The 19,123-nt window shown below is 42.0% G+C and overlaps 1 protein-coding gene and 1 non-coding gene across 2 annotated transcripts in view; both read right to left on the bottom strand.

Moving 5' to 3' along the window:
- Positions 1–19,123, bottom strand: part of NBAS (NBAS subunit of NRZ tethering complex) — a 383,893-nt gene that overhangs the window by 347,963 nt on the left and 16,807 nt on the right. The window contains exons 6-9 of the mRNA XM_075557089.1: positions 17,806–17,849; positions 11,610–11,743; positions 9,336–9,469; positions 7,536–7,634 (exon numbers count right to left, since the gene is read on the bottom strand). Of these exons, the coding sequence (XP_075413204.1) occupies positions 7,536–7,634; positions 9,336–9,469; positions 11,610–11,743; positions 17,806–17,849 (411 nt within the window). The remainder of the gene's footprint in view (positions 1–7,535; positions 7,635–9,335; positions 9,470–11,609; positions 11,744–17,805; positions 17,850–19,123) is intronic.
- LOC142455609 (U1 spliceosomal RNA) lies at positions 8,435–8,597 on the bottom strand. The gene has a single exon (XR_012785792.1). It is a non-coding gene; the product is annotated as a U1 spliceosomal RNA (small nuclear RNA).

The following is a 19,123-nucleotide window of genomic DNA, read 5'->3' as shown; positions in this document are numbered from 1 at the left end:
TTTCATCAAAAACAATAGCATTTTATTAAGAGCCCAACATTTTGCATTAATGAAGTGGGGAAATTTCTTTTAAGTCCACTGAACCGACTCCCGCTATGTAAATACTACTAGTGATATTTAGGAAGGGAGGAGAGATACAAGTATCCGTCCCCATAATAGCAACACTGAAAGACAACGTGAAAATTGAGGTCCACTGTCTTGTGATTCAGTACATATCCTGTTACCTCAAAAATACATTTGTAAACTTGCTATTTATGAACCAAACATAATTATTAGTCTTTTAAAAAATAAACTAGTCTTATCCCCTTACAAGCGGGTCACAAGGAAGAGATGAGCCAGTCAGGGTGCAGTACAGCACTGATGAAACAAACAACTTTCCTCTGGTTCTTTAATGCTGTTCTTCCCCACCCCTCCCACTCTCATGACCTCAATTCCACTTTACAAATCTGACTACACCAGAACATGTACACTGCTACAGATAAAATCCCACAACTCAGGGAATTCAGGACATAAAAACTCCTCAGGACCAATAATGAGAACAGAAATAGCAAAAGTGGAGGGAGAAATGGGAAATCTATCACAGGGTGGACTTATAACCCCCTCCCAGGGGAACAAACAACAGAAAAGTGGGTGAAGGGGAACAGCAGATGGCGTAAGATATGAAAATAATAATTCATAATTTATCATGGGTTCATGAGGGAGTGATAGTGGGGGAAGGAGGGTAAAAATGAGGAGCTGATATCAAAGGCTTAAGTAGAAAGAACATACTTTGAAAATGAGGATGGCAACATATGCACGAATGTGCTTGACACAATGAATGAATGTATGGATTGTGATAAGAGCTGTAAGAGCCCCCAATAAAAGTATTCAAAAGGGAGGAAGCTAGTTCTATAAAAAGATAGTCCTATAAAGAGTATTTCTATAAAAAGATAACTCAACAGTATTCTTTCAGCTCTCCATTCCCAAAAGTGATCAGCAACAGCCAGCATAAGGAGAAAACGTTTTTAAACTGATTATTCAACTATGCTTGAACTATTGAAATTATGGAATGTTATGACAGCCGTAAGAGCTCCCAATAAAATGGGGAACTAAAATTTTGAAAATGAAGAAATTCACACTGACCCACGGTGCATTTCCCTAATTATTTCAAGAGAGATTCGCACGCAGTCCTTCTCGCTCACTGGGGCATGGATGGGAGGCTGTGGTCCAAGCACAAAACATCTTGCTTAAAGTAAATTAAATTCACCAACAAATAAAGTTGCATCGTGTGAAACAACTGCAAAACTGCTGAAAGAAGAAGAAACTCACGAGCTGAACAAATTTAAAAATCTATAAAGATCTTCAAAACCTGCCCCTGCCACGGAATCCATTCCAACTCATAGCAGCCCGCTCCAGGGGCTTTCTCTTTTCCTGCAGGGTTTCTGAGTTGTAAATCTTTACAGGAGCAGATCTATTCGCTCATGGAGCAGCTGCTGTGTTTGAACCACCAACCTTGCAGTTAGCAGTCCATCTCTTACCCAACAGCACCACCTGGGCCCAAGGTCTCCAATGACTCCCTGATATAGGTAAATTTAGCATAGTGAGTACCTGGCCCCTAGTGTCAAATAAGTGGTGTGATGGGGTAGTTGATTTCTAATGGTTTTTTTTTTAAGTGGAACCCAAAAAGGGTGAACCTAATAATGCATTCTCCTCTACTTAACAGGCAGCTAACTGGAGGTTGGTAAGAACCAAGATATTTATTTTAGACATGTGAAACATTGTAGACTGGCCAGACGAGAAAGAATTAAAATACCGAGGTGACACGACATAGCCATAATTCTCCTATCCTCTGCCTTCCCCAGAAACAAATGACTGTGAAATGGGAGGGGAAGAAAAATCAGTCTAACGTGCAGCTAGTCCTTGAATTCACCGCTGTTAAAATGAAACAACTCTCCAGAAACCTGGACAACGCTCCCAGACTTCTGGGGATCTTATCATTAAACGCACCCTTGCAAGCCAACCTCGTTAATCCCTCAGGAATGGCCCCCCTGCTTCCCAAGGAACCTGCTCACTTTGAAGGAGCAGATGGTAGAGGTTTAAGCTAAATTTGTCTTTGTCCCAAGATCTTAAGTATGTTGTGCTTTCCAAGTGATTTGTTCTTCTGAACTAGTGTATAACCTTCAAAGAATCAACTGCACATGCTGCATTTTATCACAAGATGGTAAGGTAAGTGAGACAGGCACAGAATACTGCTTTGCAATCGCAGGGCGCACATCTGTAAGCATCTCTTGGAGTAAATACAGCTCTGTCAGTCGTCGTCGTGCTTTGAACACATCTAGGGGCTTCTGGCGCTACCCCAAAAAGACGACAGCCTATGGTCAACAGTGCCTCTACACTCTTCTTCAAGAACCAACCTGAGCTGATGCAAAAACATTTCTCTTGCTAGCGGAATGAAAACTTGAGAAACAAAATGAAAACTTTCTTCTACGAGGTCAACTCAATTACTGACACTCAGACCTGCCACGCACAATGCTGAGCATCAATCGCTCAGCTGCCAGTGACCCTCCAGGGCCAAAGGCCACGCCCTCGCCGGCAGTGGGACACAGTCAGCGGTGATTCTGACTAAAGTACTCATTCCCTGTCCAAACACAATCGTTAAAAAACTATTAATTTCATCCAGTTAGGACTTATGAAAAATTTTCTAGTGCAATTTATACATAACTGCTCTTCCAGCTGTCAATAGAGTCCATTAAATCACATATCAGTACCCTGACTAACAGAGTACAAAGGACCTTAGGAACTTGAGAGCAACACAGGCAATTTTGCAGCACAGCAACCTGTGTGCAAATCCAGATGGGCTTCTGCAAGTATCGCACAGTCTAGATGTAGCGTTCCCTTCCTTCCCATGGGGGAGAACTAAATCTGCTCTGGCCCTGAGTACACCCTAAAGTAGAGCCGTCAACACCACTGTAGGGAAATGAATTCCTTTATGTGGCCCAAAGACCATTAACGTATGAAACAAGAACAGCATGCTTAACATAAACATATCTTTTTTTTGGTGGGGGGGGCTCGTCCAACTCTTATCACAATCCATACATACATCCATTGTGTCAAGCACATTTGTACATTTGTTGCCATCCTAATTTCAAAACATTTTCTTATTACTTGAGCCCTTGATATCAGCTCCTCACTTTTCCCTTCCTTCCCCCTCCCACTCTCATGACCCCTTGATATTTTATAAATTATTATTTTTTCATATTTTGCACTGTCCAATGTCTCCCTTTAGCCCCTTATTTGTTGTCCATCCCTCTGGGAGGAGAATATAGGTAGGTCATTGTGATCAGTTTCCCCTTTCTCCCCGCATCTTCCCCTTACCCTCCTGGTATGGCTACTTTCAATATTGGTCCCGAAGTGTTTATCTGTCCTGTGTTTCCAGATTTTATTCGTATCCATGTGCATGCTCTGGTCTAGCCAGATTAGTAAGTAGAATTAGGTTCATGATAATGAGGGGGGTGAGGGGAAGCATTAAAGAACCAGAGGAAAGCTGTATGTTTCACTGGTACTATACTGCACCCTGACTGGCCCGTCTTCTCCCCGCGACCCTTCTGTAAGGGGATAAACATATCTTTATTAACATAAAAGTATTCCATGAATTTAGAAGGCCTTCATTTTCTTTTTTATTCAATGATTGATTTATTATAGCTTTCTATAAGTATGATTTATATTCCATTAAACTCATAAGTGCAAGGGCTCTGTTAAAATATGAAACGCTCTAAATAGATAATAGTAATGGTCTCAAAACTCTGTAATTTCACAAAAATGATTGAAATGCATACCCACTCCTTATCTATCAACATGGTTAGGTTCCAAATATCCGGTCATTCCATGAAATAGGCATTATGCAAGAACTGGGAGCAGGGGACTGTCTGCCAGTGTTCGCTCTACCCTAGTTTTGGACTGCCTGACAGACGCTCCCTGCTCCAAGCAGTTCTCCCAGTGTGCATGGCACTTCTCAATCACCCAAGAGCCCATGGGATTCGCAGTGGCGGTGCTGGGGGTCAGGGGTTGCCTACCACCTGCCCTTTCCTGCCATATGCCCCAGGTGGGAGTCCTGTTCATCCTCCTCCTGCTGTCACTCTGGACTGAGACCCTGTTCATCTTCGCATCTGCCCTAACGCAATGATCCCAGGTAACTCACTACCCTGCCCCACTGCCTCCCACTGGTCTTCCCAGTGCCTTCGGGCCCTCGCCTATTCTGACCCCATTCTGTGACTTCCTGTCATCCCACCACTGTCCCACCGTCTTTGGGGCCAGGTCAAGATATGGCAGACAAATGGGAAAGATGTCCTGCAGCACCTGGTCAGCCACCATGCTTCGCATGGCTCAGTCATAAGGCCGGGACCATCAGAAGTGCTGAGAATTTTTTCAAAGTTGCTATAAATGCAAAATGGTAGAAAACAACATAATAGAGAAGTAGGTGCACACTCAAATGGTCTGCAAAGACTTCGAGCAGGGGAAGCTTCTCAAAAGGATGGGTCTCCTAAGAGAAAAGGTAGCTTTTCTAACTCTGACTATTGGGATGTACGCAAATGAGGCCCTTGACATAGATTCCTTCAAACACTATTTATTGTGCACTTCTCAAGGAACTGTTAGTGATTTAAGGATGAGTAACTCAGATTTTGTTTGCAGAAATTTAAATAAGAAAAACAAGTGCTACCTAAGACTGAACGCAGTGAGCGTTAAATATAAAGGCTTTTATTTCCACTCCCCTCACGTAAATGCCTTCCACTAGGAATATATGACTCCCAACTGCTAGTACTGCCAGAGAAGCATTGGACCGGTAACCACAAGGTTGGGAGTTCAAACTCCACCAGCCACTCTAAGGGAGAAAGCTGTGAATATCTGCTCCCATAAAGACTTAAAGGGCATTGGAAAGGCTATACAGGGTCCTCGTGAGTCAGAACTGACTCGAGGGCACAGTGGGCGTGCTTTCTAAAATAGGCTGCAAATTCTAAGCAGGCAGGGACTGTATCTGAATCGCCCCCCAGCCAGCAGAGCACCCAGAATGGACTAACGTGGTAACAATGCCCCTGGAAGATGCCAAGAAGGTAAGGAAGAACAAAAGCACTGCTTTTGCAAATCAGAAAAATGTCACGCTGCCATGCAGCTAACCAAGAAAACAGGAGTCTGGGAGGAGTTCGGGGTACACGGAGAAGGAGAAGGAAGACCGGAAAGAGAAGAGGCCGGGGAGTGTAAAATGGGCTCACTGGTCGGGGAGGCAGACTGCACAGAAGAGAAAATAGCCCAAAACAGTCCATCCATAGAGCTCATTCCAAAGTTTCCCAATGAATTTTTGTTTTGTATCACCTAATTTGCCACCTCAATTTCTCTTCTTTAGCAGTGCTCTGTGTATCAAGCAAAATAATGAATTTCATAAAACCCTGGTTTTGTATATTACCAATTTCTCCCAACTCCACTCTGGCTGATTTATTTCAGAAGTATAAAATCTCTGTAGATGATAAATATCCCAAGCTCACATTACTAAAATAACCAAATAAAAATAAAAATGTGATGAATATTTGAGTATCTTTCATTTAAAAAAACCACATAATGAAAAATATACACAACCGAGCTATATTTTTGGCGTACACATAAGGCATCTATGCAGACCCCTTGCTTTATAACAATTTCCATTCAAAATATTAATTCATCCATCCCTCTCCAAGATGACTGCTGTCAAGAGTTGTATATGACTGCAAACCAAGTGGAAACTTTCCTTATTTGATTTGATTATGTTTATAAAAATGCTATTGAAATAGAAGGGGAAACATATACATGTGTCTGCGTATATTAATGTGTGCGTACACACATACACGCACACACCAGAAGATCCCTGGCATCATAGTGGTTACATGTGAGGCGGTTAGCTGCAAGGTCAGCAACTCAAAAGCGCCAGTTACAGTCTCAGAAACTCACAGGGGAAGTTCCATCCTGGTCAATAGTCTTTCTATCCTTTCTAAGATTACAGTCTTGGAAACCCTATGAGGCAGTTCTACCCTGTCAAAAAGGGTCATTATGCTCAGAATCAAGTCAGCAGCAATGGGACTGGTTTGGTTATCAATATCAGTAAGTAATTCAGAGAAGGAGGAAGCAACAAATCATTAGCAATACATATCCTTCATCCTGAAATACCTCACATTTTGATTAGTAATGTAGGATCTATTCATCAAAATAGGGGAACAAATGAAAAATAAAATGTAATAGGTAAGAAATGTCCAAAATGAGGTCAAACATGACACATATACATGGGCCCAACTGTGTATGACTTATACCCACATGGCATCCAATAGTCACCTGGCTCCGTGTCCCCACCTAAATCAGTATGCTTCCAGTGTTTGTCACCAATTCCAACTCTCAGTGACCTCACGTATGTCAGAGCAAACCTGCACCCCTAGAGTTTGCAACAGCTGGTCTCCAGAAGTGCATGACCAGTCTGCTCATGGACTCAGACCTCGACCTTCAGAGCAACAACCTGGTCATTCCACCAGGTCCTGCTGTGCGTCAAGCTTTCTAGGCAGAGGTTCTGAAAAGAGTGTGTAACAGTGTGCAGCCAAAAAGGCCTGATTTGTGGCAGGCAGATGGAGGGCTGATTTTGCCACCACAACAATGCACCTGCTCACACAGCCATCTCAGTGCACCAATTTTTGGCAAAAATATCATGCCTTTCTTGCCCCACACACCTAGCTCATGTGACCTAACTGCCTTCTTTTTGTTTCTGTGAACGAAGAGGAACATGAAAAGACAAAGATTTGTCCACATAGACGAGGTGAAGAAAAAAATGAAGGAGGTACTGCCAGCCATCCAAACAGATGAGTTTGAAAAATGTTTCCAAGAAGAGAATCGCAGATTTGACAAATATATTAAGTGTAATGGAGAGTGCTTTAAAGGTGATATAGTTGTTTGTAAAAAGAATTTAAATAGATTGCTTTGGAAAAAAATTCCATTTTGGGGGGTACCACCTCATATATTTCCCTTCTTCAGTAACAAAGTGGGAGATGCCATTGGAGTGGAAAATGCTAAGCTTCCAGTAGCTCTCAATGCAGGTGTAGACATATAGAGAAGTGGTATATGAAGAACGGGACATGGGTGTGGGAAGCCAGTTTACAGCAAGCAATGCAACCTGACCTTTGGAGGCAGGAGAGTAAAGGAAGTTATACCTACTGAGAGTGTTTTCTCAATAACTCTGAGTTAAGCATTATCCTCAGTTTACAGATAAAAAAGGATTTAGAAAGTGATGAGAGAAGAGGAAATGCCTCCTTGAATATCCCCATTGGCCCCGGTGGCTCAGAACAACTCCGTCAACCAGTCACACAGTCCTGACTGATTCGAAGATGACTACACTATTTCAGAACTTCAAGAATAGCTGTACACAAAGAACAGAAACAAAGAAGGCACAAAGAAGAATCTGAATCGACCATTTTCTCTCTCTTAATCTGTGCCACAATTCCTATATGCACCTAGGAATCCGGTAAATATGAAAGCAAATGGGTGCTTACCTGTGGCCGGGATGGTACACCGCTGTGCTGATTCCACGAGGGTAGTAACTACTAAAGCTGAAACAGTGACTTTCTTGGTAGCTTTGATTTATTCCAACACTAATTTGGTCAAGGAAACAAGAAATAAATACCATTACATGGGTGATACCACAAAAAGTCCCAAAAATGTCTATAATTAAAAATCACACACACACACACAAATGACACAAACACCAAATACTGCCAAAGGCATAAAATGACCAGAATTCAGGTCACATTATTGGTGGAATGTGAATGATACAACCACTTGAGAAAAATTAATTCTTATACATTATTCTTAAAAAAATTAAACTGCGATCACCCAACTCCCCAGAAGTTTTACAGTAAGACATTGACCCAAGAGAATGAAAACATGCCAGAAAGACTCGCAGAGGAATGGTCATGTGGCCTCCTTCACAATAACCCCCAACGGGAACGAGGGCCCACCACAGGGAAACACACTGAAAGACAAAGCCCACGCAAGAGGATAGTTCAGCAACAACAAGGAACAAACGACGGCTGGATGAAAGAACAGTGGTAAGTGTCAGACTTTCATGGTGCAGTAAGAACTACACCAAAGAGGTCTGGCTTACGTAACTCCACTAATGAGAATCACTAGAGGGCACACAATTAACCGACAAGCAGGGAGAAGACCCTGGAACAGCGGTCACTGGGGAGAGGGGAACCGAAGTGCAGGTTTGAATGGCCTTGCTGGCATGATGGTAATGTTTCCCATCTTGACGGGGATTTAGACTGCACACGTGTAAGAATCTGTCACAACTAACCAAATGACACACTTAATGCTCCTTCTTCTGAGGCACAATTTACATTGACAATGTAACAATGCTCACATTGTTGATTGAAATCTTTTTCTTTTTTTAAAGAGGAGAGCGCGAACGCAGTCCCCCACTACCACAAACCATGCAGTCGTGTTTCCTGCATTTGGGGAAAGCACAGGGTCAGCGCACCCGCAGTGCACTGGGTGAGCCCCGCCCCGGGAAAACCACCTTCCTGATCGTGGTGTCTCCCCTGCCAGATCAGTATTGTTCATGTCAATCTTACCTCTAAAGAAGGCGTATTGGTTTTTAAAAAGGTTAAAACCTTAATGATTTCACAAAAACCCGACCTCGCTGTCATTCTCAGTCATCTAGATGCTAGAGAGTGCATCCAAGCCTGTCCATCCCTACAGCCTCATCTTGCTCCCTGGAGAGGCTGGTCGATGAGAACCACGTACCATGTAGTTGTCAGAGCGAACCTTAAGTCACAGCACCACTCCAAAAACTCACTGTCACTGAGTCAAAGCAGATTCCGAGGCCACACAGAGCAGGGTGAACGGCCCCTGTGTGTTGCTGAGACTGTAACTCTTTAGGGGAGCAGAAAGCCCCTTCTTTCTCCTGCGCAGTGGCTGGTGGCCTCAAGGTGCTGACCTGGAAGTTAGCAGGTCACCGTGTAACCACTAGACCAGCTGTGAACAGTGATGAGCATGTTAAAGTGTTTGGGTGCTAGTTTCTGCAATTCACTGAAAAATGCATCAAACACAAGACAGACAGTGGCTAGCCGCATGAATGCAGCTGTGGGGGCATGTGCAGTGAAATGCTGACTGGGGAACCCCGAGAGCGACGGCGAGCTTTCCAACGCAGAATGCTGCTAGCTATTCTACGTTATTGGATCCTTTCATAATAAACTACTTGAAGAGAAAGAGAAGCAGTATTAAAAATGGATACAAAACCAGAGAAATAAGCATTCATTCAGAAACAGCCCCCGGACAAAGTATATTTTTACCTTACAAGGTAACTTCTAAGTTCTCCTCGGTAAGTGATGACCGAGAGCTCTGCAGACCACTGTGCACTTGCTTTGCACTCCAAAAACACCAGCCCCGCGACAGCGCAGCTCAGATCACCGGCAAAGCCAGAAGCCTGCAGAGGAGGGAGAATCACAATACTACAGCAATATGAAATAAAAATTAACAGAAAATTGGAGGACAGCGAATACACTGGCCTTGCCTGTACACTTTTAAAAAGACAGTCCTAGAGTTTCTCTGTGTGTGTACTAAAGTAGTATGCAAGTCAGAGTCTCATGCCTCGTACTATACACTCAACTCTAGACTAGCTCGCCGCCCAGCCTTGTGCTAGAACCACATCAAACCCTTTGGATGTTCTCCTAGACTTTTCTTCAGAATGAACTCCTACTGCAATATCTGTATAGAGAGATTAGATATAGATATTGCAATAGCTCAGTATCATTGAATGCTATTGACCTGTTGCTAGAAATGTCTCCAAATGTTGTTTTTTTTACTGGTGGCTTTAAAATGTCCCCAATTATATTCCATCCACCAAATCAGCAACTTAATCCAAAGAAAAGACATCTAAAACTCTCATTTGTAGCCAAGATATTTTTTTCAAAAAATAACCTGGCTATAGTGTAAGCATGTAAAAGTATATTCACACTAGAAACATATAAAGGTTAGCCTCTCTGAAGAGCCCTCGTTTTCTAGAACCACACAATACTAGCCACCTGCAGCTGCTATGAATTGAGGTATCTTGCTAGTTTGAATTCAAATATGCTCCAAATGTAAATTGCTCCACATTTAAACTTTAAAGACTTATTACCAAAGAATGTAAAATCTTAGTAATTTTATACTAGTTACATGTTCAACAGATATTTTGGACATATTAAGCTAAATAGCAAATATTGTTAAATGGTTTTCTATTCATTTTTTTAATGCAGCCAGTAGAAATTTTTTAATTACATACGTGATAGCATATATGGCTCACAGTATATTTCCATTAAAACTGGCCTAGAAAGCACTTTGATTTGCCTCCCAAGGACTTCCACAATCAGTGGATACACATTTTTTTCATTTCCTCTCTTGATTTCTGAATAAAAGTCATTTTACATTTATCAGTGGTTCTAACTTTAATCATCTAAAATAGTTGAAAACACTATTAAGGCCTCGGGCCCCACCCAGATCAATGAAATCAGAACCTCTGTAGATTGAGCCCATACAACGTAGTAATTGCTTTCTGCAGCTGTCCAGTTGATGCAAAGACAAGGCCAGAGGTAAATCCACTATTCTCTAACTGCCACTGTACCTTATTCCTTTGAGGAAGAAAGATACGCACTACTCGGCGCTGGATTCACAGGAGAAAAACTTGTGAATTTGATTCCTCAATCTCAGTTTCCTACATTATAGTAATATAGCTACGAAACCAAATTACACAGTTGGGAATTCTACTAAATAGCAAAGGCACTGAGAAAATACAGAGCACTACTCGAAAGAAAGCTCTGACCGCCATCAGTGGCCGACTTCCGGCGGCCCATGTGCGTGCAGCCCAACTGCTTCAGAGCATTCTCGTGGCCGAGATCTTAAAGGACACAGATCACTAGGCCTTTGGGCACAAGGTCCTGGGCTGGATTCAAACCGCCAACCTTGAATTTGGCAGTGTCTGCAAAACGTGTGGGCCACCTATGAACCTTATTTTTTTCTCTCCACTCTTTTACAACTTTTACCCCCTATCCTCTCAACAAAAGAAAAATTCTTAAAAACCCACTGCCATTGAGGCAAATCTGACTCACAGCGACCCTAAATACAATTTCTGAGTCTATAAGTTTTTATGCACTCAGACAGCTTTATTGTTCTCCCCGGAGCGGCGGTGGATTTGAAGAGCTGACCTTGAGGTAAGCAGACCAAGGCTTGTCTCATAACACCACCAGAGTTCCATTTCTCTCCTCTATAAAATCAGTTACATTCAAACTCCTATAAAAGTTGATCCTGTTGCATAAGTCAATTAATTTGCTTCCTTAAATAGAACAACTTTCTGCACCTCCAGTTATGATTTCCTTACTACTCAGTTTTAACAATGGTTGTTTACATCAAACATACAAAGCATCAATCTTTCAAGTAGCTTGACCTCTTAACTAGATTTGAACAAATTCAGAAATTATTATTCTGGTCTATTTTGAGTTTCTCCTCTCTTCAAATTCATTCATTCAAGTGCCGGTACTGGAATTCCATTGGGGGAGGGGAAGCACTATCAGTTTAAGGCATGTACGTACAGGAGAAATGACAAACAGTTCACTTCCCATTAGGTCAAAGACCCTCACAGTTCCTGTACTTTCCGCATAGGCCAGCAGGGTACAATCATGACTCCACGCTACGCGTCTCCATTGGGGTTTGGGATCCTTAGGAACTAGGAAAGAAAAAAAGTGTTTTTAAACAAATGTATTATAAAGATAGTTAATACCTATAGTTACTGCAACCAAAGTAGTCAACTACATTTCCTCATCTCCTAAGGATCGCTAACGCTTCCAACTGAACAGAAAAGAAAGCTCTCTGAAGGCCACTTCATGTGAAAAGCAGGGAATATAAATGATAGCAAATTCTGCTCCGCTTGTTGTGTTCACCCCATCCCCCTCTCCACATATTTTCAAAGAAAAGCCTACTGACATCAATCAATGGCCTGGTAAAGACTAAGCAAGACCTAATCTGGTGAAGGCGCAAGAATATGCCTCAAAACACTTATGAAATAGAGAGAAACCAGAGGCACAAAGAAGAGGCTGAAAATAGTTTCAATCCAATGGGTTTTGCTCCTCAAAAGCTAGATCTGAGAATCTGAACTGAGATTATTTAAACAAACTGCGAGGGAAAGAGAGACAACAAACTGCACCCTGCCTCACCAAACCCGGGGACGACATTCCTGCTCAGAGAGGTCCTCTCTGCGCAGGCCCACCACATAATATGACAGCCCCTTACTGACCCACAGCGCATGGGGGCAGCACCAGAGACACAGTACGGGAATTGTGCCCGGTCTGAGACTTTTGACTCCAGCGGGCAGGGCTTGGCACCTATCAGACCCAATCAGAAAACATTCTTAAGGGTCAGGAGACAGACCTGGAACTTGATAGGCTTTTTTTCCCCCATGTCTATCTATATATGATAGGCAGGATTACTGAAAACAACAGGACCAACAGTTCCAGGGGCACATGGGAGAGGAGGAGGTGAGGGAAAGGGAGGGGGAGCCAACAAACCCAGGGACAAGGGAACAACAAGACATCTAAAATAAATGGCGAGGAGAGCATAGAATACCTGGTGGGGTTCGATCGAGTGCAATATAGCAGAGAGGAATTACTGAGAGCTAAATGAAGATCAAACATGATAGTGGAACAGGAGAAAAGTAAAAGAAAATAGAGCAAAGCACTAGGAGGCAAAAGACATTTATAGAAGTATAAATATAGGCATGTATATATTTAAATAAATTAATATATAAGGATATGGATATGGGTCTATTTGTAGCCATATATTCATAAATATTAAGTATTAAGCAGATGGACATTGGACCTCTAATCAAATCCTCCCTAAATACAAGAGCACTTTATTCTAATAGCCTGGCATTCTATGATGCTCACATTCCCAACATGCTCGCTAGAGACAAAATGGGTGCATAAGCAAATGTGGTGAAGAATGCTGATGGTGCCGGGATATTAAAAGACATAGCATATGGGGTCTTAAAGGTTTGCAGTTAAACAAGCAGCCATCTAGAGAGATCAACAAAGCCCACATGGAAGAAGCACACAAGCCTGTGCTATCATGAGGTGTCGAGGGAAAAGGCATTCAAAGTTCAAAAACAAGCAAGCAAATCAGTGTGAAGGGGCATGGGTGGAGACCCAAAACCCACCTGTAAGGTAACTGGACAGTCCCTCCCATAAAGGCCACACAGAAGGTATGTTAAATCCAGGGTGCAGTACAGTACTGAAGAACCACATAACTTCCTCTAGTTCTTTCATATTTCCTCCCCTTACTATTAAGATTTTTATTTTATCATTATCAGATTTACATAGGTCCCTTTGCATATTTAAGAACATTCAATATAAAAAATACAAGATAGATAACCCTTCAGAAACAGTAACAGAGTAATGGTTCCCTGAGGGTATGGGAAGAGAGGGAGGAAAAAATGGATTCGGGAGCAGATAATACGGATGGCTCTACAATACCACTGCATGGGATCCAAGCACAGAACTGTGTGTGAAAGGACACACTGGATGTGTACGATATGGCTAAGTAAGGGTTCCGGGGGAGCATGGAAGGAGAGGGAGGGGAAATGGAGCAGATATCAAGGAGTTCAAGAAGAAAGAAAATGTTTTAAAAACTATAATGGTAGCAGGTTTTTTTTTTTAAATGGTAGCAGTTTTATACCAATACCTGATGTGACTGAATGATGGAATGTTATGATCTCAGTAAGAGCTCCCCCCCCAAAAAAAAAATCATTTTTTAAATAAATAAATAAAGCTTCCATCTGTAGACTCGTATAGCTTTTCATTTTCCATTTCTAAAGCCTTATCTTTCTCCCGAGACTCAGCTGGTGGTTTTGAACTACTGACCTTGCATATCACAGCCCAACTCAAGACCTCTACACTACCAGGGCTCCTTGCCCAGAACTTCCATCTTTAGAAGATGGGAAAACAACAAATTACACCCCGTAGGCAGAAGGAAGAAACTAATAAAAAACAAACACCAAAGGAAACAAAAAAAATTCTTGAAATCCAAAGTTTGTTTAAAGTAAAACAGAACGAATATAAATTTCTATTATCAAAAATGAAAGAGGGGCATCACTACAGATCTTAAAGAAATGGGTAAAAATGAGTATACACCGTAATAAAAGACGAATAGCCCTACTGGACACAGATGTGAAAATCTGCCCGTTGACACAGAGCTATTTTCATGCTCATAACAAGCATGACACCAAGTTGCTTGCTCCTCGAGAGGCAGGGTCTATAGGCATCATCTGGACAATCTGGGTAGTCGGGAGCCCTGCAGCCGACGCCTAAAAGGTCATACAGTAGACAATACCACAGAATACGCCTCAAGAAGTCCTTTATACACGTCAAATTAAAAAATCGTCTCCAACATCGCGTTAAGAGAAGGAAATCTTAATTCTTTGAATTTTGAAAACATTAGACTTTTATCTATAGCAGCAGCTATCAAGCTGTGGGTCAAGACCCCTCTGGGGGTCAAAAGATCCTTTCACAGGGGTCGCCCAATTCATAATAGTAGCAAAATTACAGCTATGAAGTAGCAATGAAAATAATATTATAGTTAGGGGTCACCACAACATGAGGAACTGTGTTCAAGGGTCACAGCTTTAGGAAGGTTGAGAACCACTGCTCTGCAGTAATAAGGACAAAGGAAAACATCTGAAGAAAGCGGGAATGGACTTAACTCTGGTGCAAATGTCTACATTTTGTTCCCTCACACTTTATAAAGTTTCTACCATTGCTCTTTTCAATAATATCTAAAGATACAAAGGAGGGTAAATGAGGCTCCTGAATCGCATTTCTAAAATGAAACGTCTCACAGAAAAGGGTAGGGATGCTTATAATGGCTTATGGTTTCCCACCTTTTTAACATCAAGGTGCACACAGAAAGTCACATTCCAATGACACCCAAGGGATGATTAACTGATGAGGCTGCTGAAAGCTAATGGCAACCTGCCTGCACTCAGGTCTTTAAGGGCTTGCCCAGCCACTGAAGGGCTGATAGGATCTCAACATCCCTATCACCCATTCTAGGCAACCTGCTGCTTAGCAACTGTGAAGCTCTACTTCATGGTATCTTATAATCAGAAACATGGGAAGAATCTCTTGAGTAACACAGCTCAAAAACGTGTAGATTCTGTACTATAATTAGGTCCTTATTCAAGCTAGAAACAGAGGACTGAATTACTACTTATGGCCAGGGAAGCAGAGCCAAAACAAGTTGCAATTCACATTTATAACACTCTCAAATGGCAGACCTTTTATACAACAATAATTGAAAAATATAAAAGTGGAACCAAATAGCTCCTATTTCAGTTTGCAGACTGTGCAATGTGTACCCTCAAAAAATGCATTAGCCACAACCTGGCTCCTTTTCTCCAGGCATACGCATGAAATATCATTTGGCATATGGGACTTATTCACATCAAGACGAGTCAGATAATAAGCAAATGATCATTACCTCCCATTACATGGAATGGAAAAGAGCCATTAATACGGCATTAAAGTCATAAATTCATACATTCAGAAGCCAACAAATAAAACATTAGTTCTGATAGCATTATTATCTCATCCATTCTGCCACATTAACTGTACACATTAAAAACTCTAGCAATTTTATAATCTGTTTAAAATAGAGAAGGTTAAGCTTCCCATTTTCATATACAGTTGCACATTTCTCAGTTTACTTACGAGCTAAAAGCAGGTGTCTAACTCCAAATCTCAAAAGAACCCTATCTGTCTGCATCACCCCAACATTCTAAAGTGTGCTGCTTAGAAGGCTTGGGTTCCTTAAGCTTTCACTCCAGAAAAAAGCAGCATGAAGAAAAAGCCAGATAAATGCCCACACATCCTACTTCCTTCTTGATTCTTACCCATTATTTAAGCTGGCTCTGCTCCATTCCAATAAGCACTGGTGATGGAACTTTCAAAGAAAACTTCAGAAATACCTTTCACACTTAAAACTCTCCTTTCTAATATTCTCAAGAAGATACTAAGCAAGGGGTAAAGAAAGCTGATGGTGCCCGGCTATCAAAAGATATAGCGTCTGGGGTCTTGAAGGTAAACAAGCGGCCATCTAGCTGAGAAGCAACAAAGCCCACATGGAAGAAGCACACCTGCCTGAGTGATCCCAAGGTGCTGAAGGGATCAGTTATCAGGCATCAAAGAACAAAACACCATTTCATTCTGTGCTCACCTCCATGATATGATCACTGAAGACAAATGGGTGCATAAGCAAATGTGGCGAAGAAAGCTGATGGTGCCAGCTATCAAAAGATAGAGCATCTGTGGACTTAAAGGCTTGAAGGTAAACAAGCGGCTATCTAGCACAGAAGCAACAAAGCCCACATGGAAGAAGCACACTAGCCTGTGTGATCACGAGGTGTCGAAGGGATGGATCAAGTATCAGGCATCATCAGAACAAAAATCTTACCATAGTGAATGAGGGGGCGGAGTGCAGAGTGGAGCCCCAAAGCCCATTTGTAGACCACTGGACATCCCCTTACAGAAGGGTCTCGGGGAGGAGACAAGCCAGTCAGGGTGCAATGTAGCAACGATGAAACATACAACTTTCCTCTAGTTCCTAAATGCTTCCTCGCCCCCCTTTCCCCCATTATCATGATCCCAATTCTTCCTTGCAAGTCTGGCTAGACCAGAGGATGTACACTGGTACAGATAGAAACTGGAAACACAGGGAATCCAGGGCGGATGATCCCTTCAGGACCAGTGGTATGAGTGGCAATACTGGGAATGTACAGGGAGGGTGGGTTGGAAAGACGTAACCAATTACAAGGATCTACATGTGACCTCCTTCCTGGAGGACGGTGAAGGGAGACATCGGACAGGGCCAAGATATAACAAAATAATAATTTATAAATTATCAAGGGTTCATGTAAGGGGTGGGAGCGTGGAGGGAGGGGAAAAATGAAGAGCTGATCCCAGGGGCTTAAGTGGAGAGCAAATGTTTTGAGAATGATGAGGGCAGTGAATGTACAAATGTGCTTTATACAATTGATGTATATATGGATTGTGATAAGAGTTGTATGAGCCCCTAATAAAACGTTTTTTTTTTAAAAAAAAAAAAAAAAGATACTAAGCAAGCAGAGAAGGGGCATCGTATCTACTCTTATTCTTCCCATGATGGTTTATAGGCACATATGGGTGTACATTAAAAATAAGATGCATTAACATAGTGACAATTAGTCAACTATTTACACACATATCACACTGTACCATTCCAGCCAAATACACTGCCATACAAGTCATTTCTACTCATAGCAATGCTGTGTCAAGTTTCCGAGGTGGTAAATCATGAAGGGGGCAGAGAGTCTCCTATTTCTCCCTTTGATTACAACATTACATATACATCTATATTGCCATCAAGGCAATGCTGACTCAGTGATCCCCTGTGCGTTTCCTAGACTGTAACTGTTTATGGGAGTGGAAAACCCAGTCTTTCTCCCAAGGAGCTGCTGGTGGTTTCGAACTACCAACGATGTGGATCAAAGTCCAACTGTTAACCACTACACCACCAGGGTTCCTGGTAAGCAGCAACGTATTAGAGAAAGCCATGAAACCAGTTAAGAATTTAAACTTAGTTGAATAGTCATATTGGTCCTTGATTATAATTAGTTAATACCTATTATGACTCTTAAAAATATTATAGTGATTATAGATTCAAGATTTAATTTTTAAGAATATTTTCGAAAAAAACTCTTACCTTGACATTTCCCAATAATTGATGTAAAATCATCCTTTGCAGACCTGCAAAAGATACACAAAATTAAAAGAACTTCACCATAGCAGCACCCGAAGGATGTGCAGGACAGTGTTGTTGTTAGGCTGTTGAAATGGTCCCAACACAATGCAGCCCTAAGTACAAATGAGAAAACATGGGCTAGTCGGGCATCATGTCCACAATTGTTGGTCTGTGCACGCTGGTGGGCCACTGTCAGTTCATCTTCCTCTTTTTCACCGACTCTCCTTGACCCAACATGCTGTCCTTATCCAGGGCCTGATCCTGCCTGGAACGTCTCCAAAGTCTGTGAGATGAAGTCTCACCAACTCTCTTCTAAGGAGCATTCTGGCTGTACTTCTTCCAAGACAGATCAGTTCACTGTTCAGCACCAACACCAACACCGTGATTCCAGTGCCTAGGTCCTTCCTTCCCCTGTCTTCTTGAGTCACTGGCTAGCTTTCGCATGCACATTTGGTGCTTGGAAAGACCATGCCTTAGGTCAGGCACATCTCATTCCTCAAAGCGTCGTCTTAGAGAGGTCTTCCCAGTACAATATGCCCTTTAATTTCTTGACAACTGTTCCATGGGTATGGATTTGGACCCAAATAAAATTAAATCACTGACAATGCAATCAAAGCCTTTTCATAAAATATAAATGGCCAGTCCCCATTCCAAAAGGCTCTGATTCAGTGTATCTGGAATGGAGACTGCCAGGGATAGGAAACTGTGTGTTCCCAAAAAAACATATCTTGAAGGTGTGATCCTTAAACCTGCAGAAGTGGTGCTGCTTGAAAACAGAGTTTCCTTACGTTACATTCATAAGGTCCCATCGGTGCTGCGTGGATTCTAAACTACACTACTCTTGGTAATAAAAGGAGCAGAATGAACAAAGATGCATTCACAGGAGAAAGCAGATGGTAAGTGGCCATCACCTATCCACAGGAACATAAAAGATCTCTAGTACACATTGAAAACTTGGAGAGAGGTACACAGAATTAATTTCCATCACTAAAACTCTAATTTGGTCTGGTTTATCTGCCAAAGTCATGAAAAGATGAATTTCCACTCTTTGAAGCCACCACCTGGTAGTACTGTTTTACGACTGCCTGAGGAAACACGGACGGGCCCAAGGAAAAGCTCCATGGCTCCTAAATAAGAATCACTGGCGTCCATCTTAGGTTATAACATTTTCATCATCTAGGAAAAAAATAACCTTATTTAAATAAATCCAGAAGCATTAATAGGTAACCAAATTTATTATCAGGAAGCCTTGGTGGTACAGTCAACTGCTGAATGTCCA

Source organism: Tenrec ecaudatus, chromosome 8 (assembly GCF_050624435.1).
Source record: "Tenrec ecaudatus isolate mTenEca1 chromosome 8, mTenEca1.hap1, whole genome shotgun sequence".
Taxonomy (NCBI): domain Eukaryota; kingdom Metazoa; phylum Chordata; class Mammalia; order Afrosoricida; family Tenrecidae; genus Tenrec; species Tenrec ecaudatus.
The sequence above is the reverse complement of the archived record's forward strand: the minus strand, read 5'-3'. Positions and strand labels throughout refer to the sequence as shown.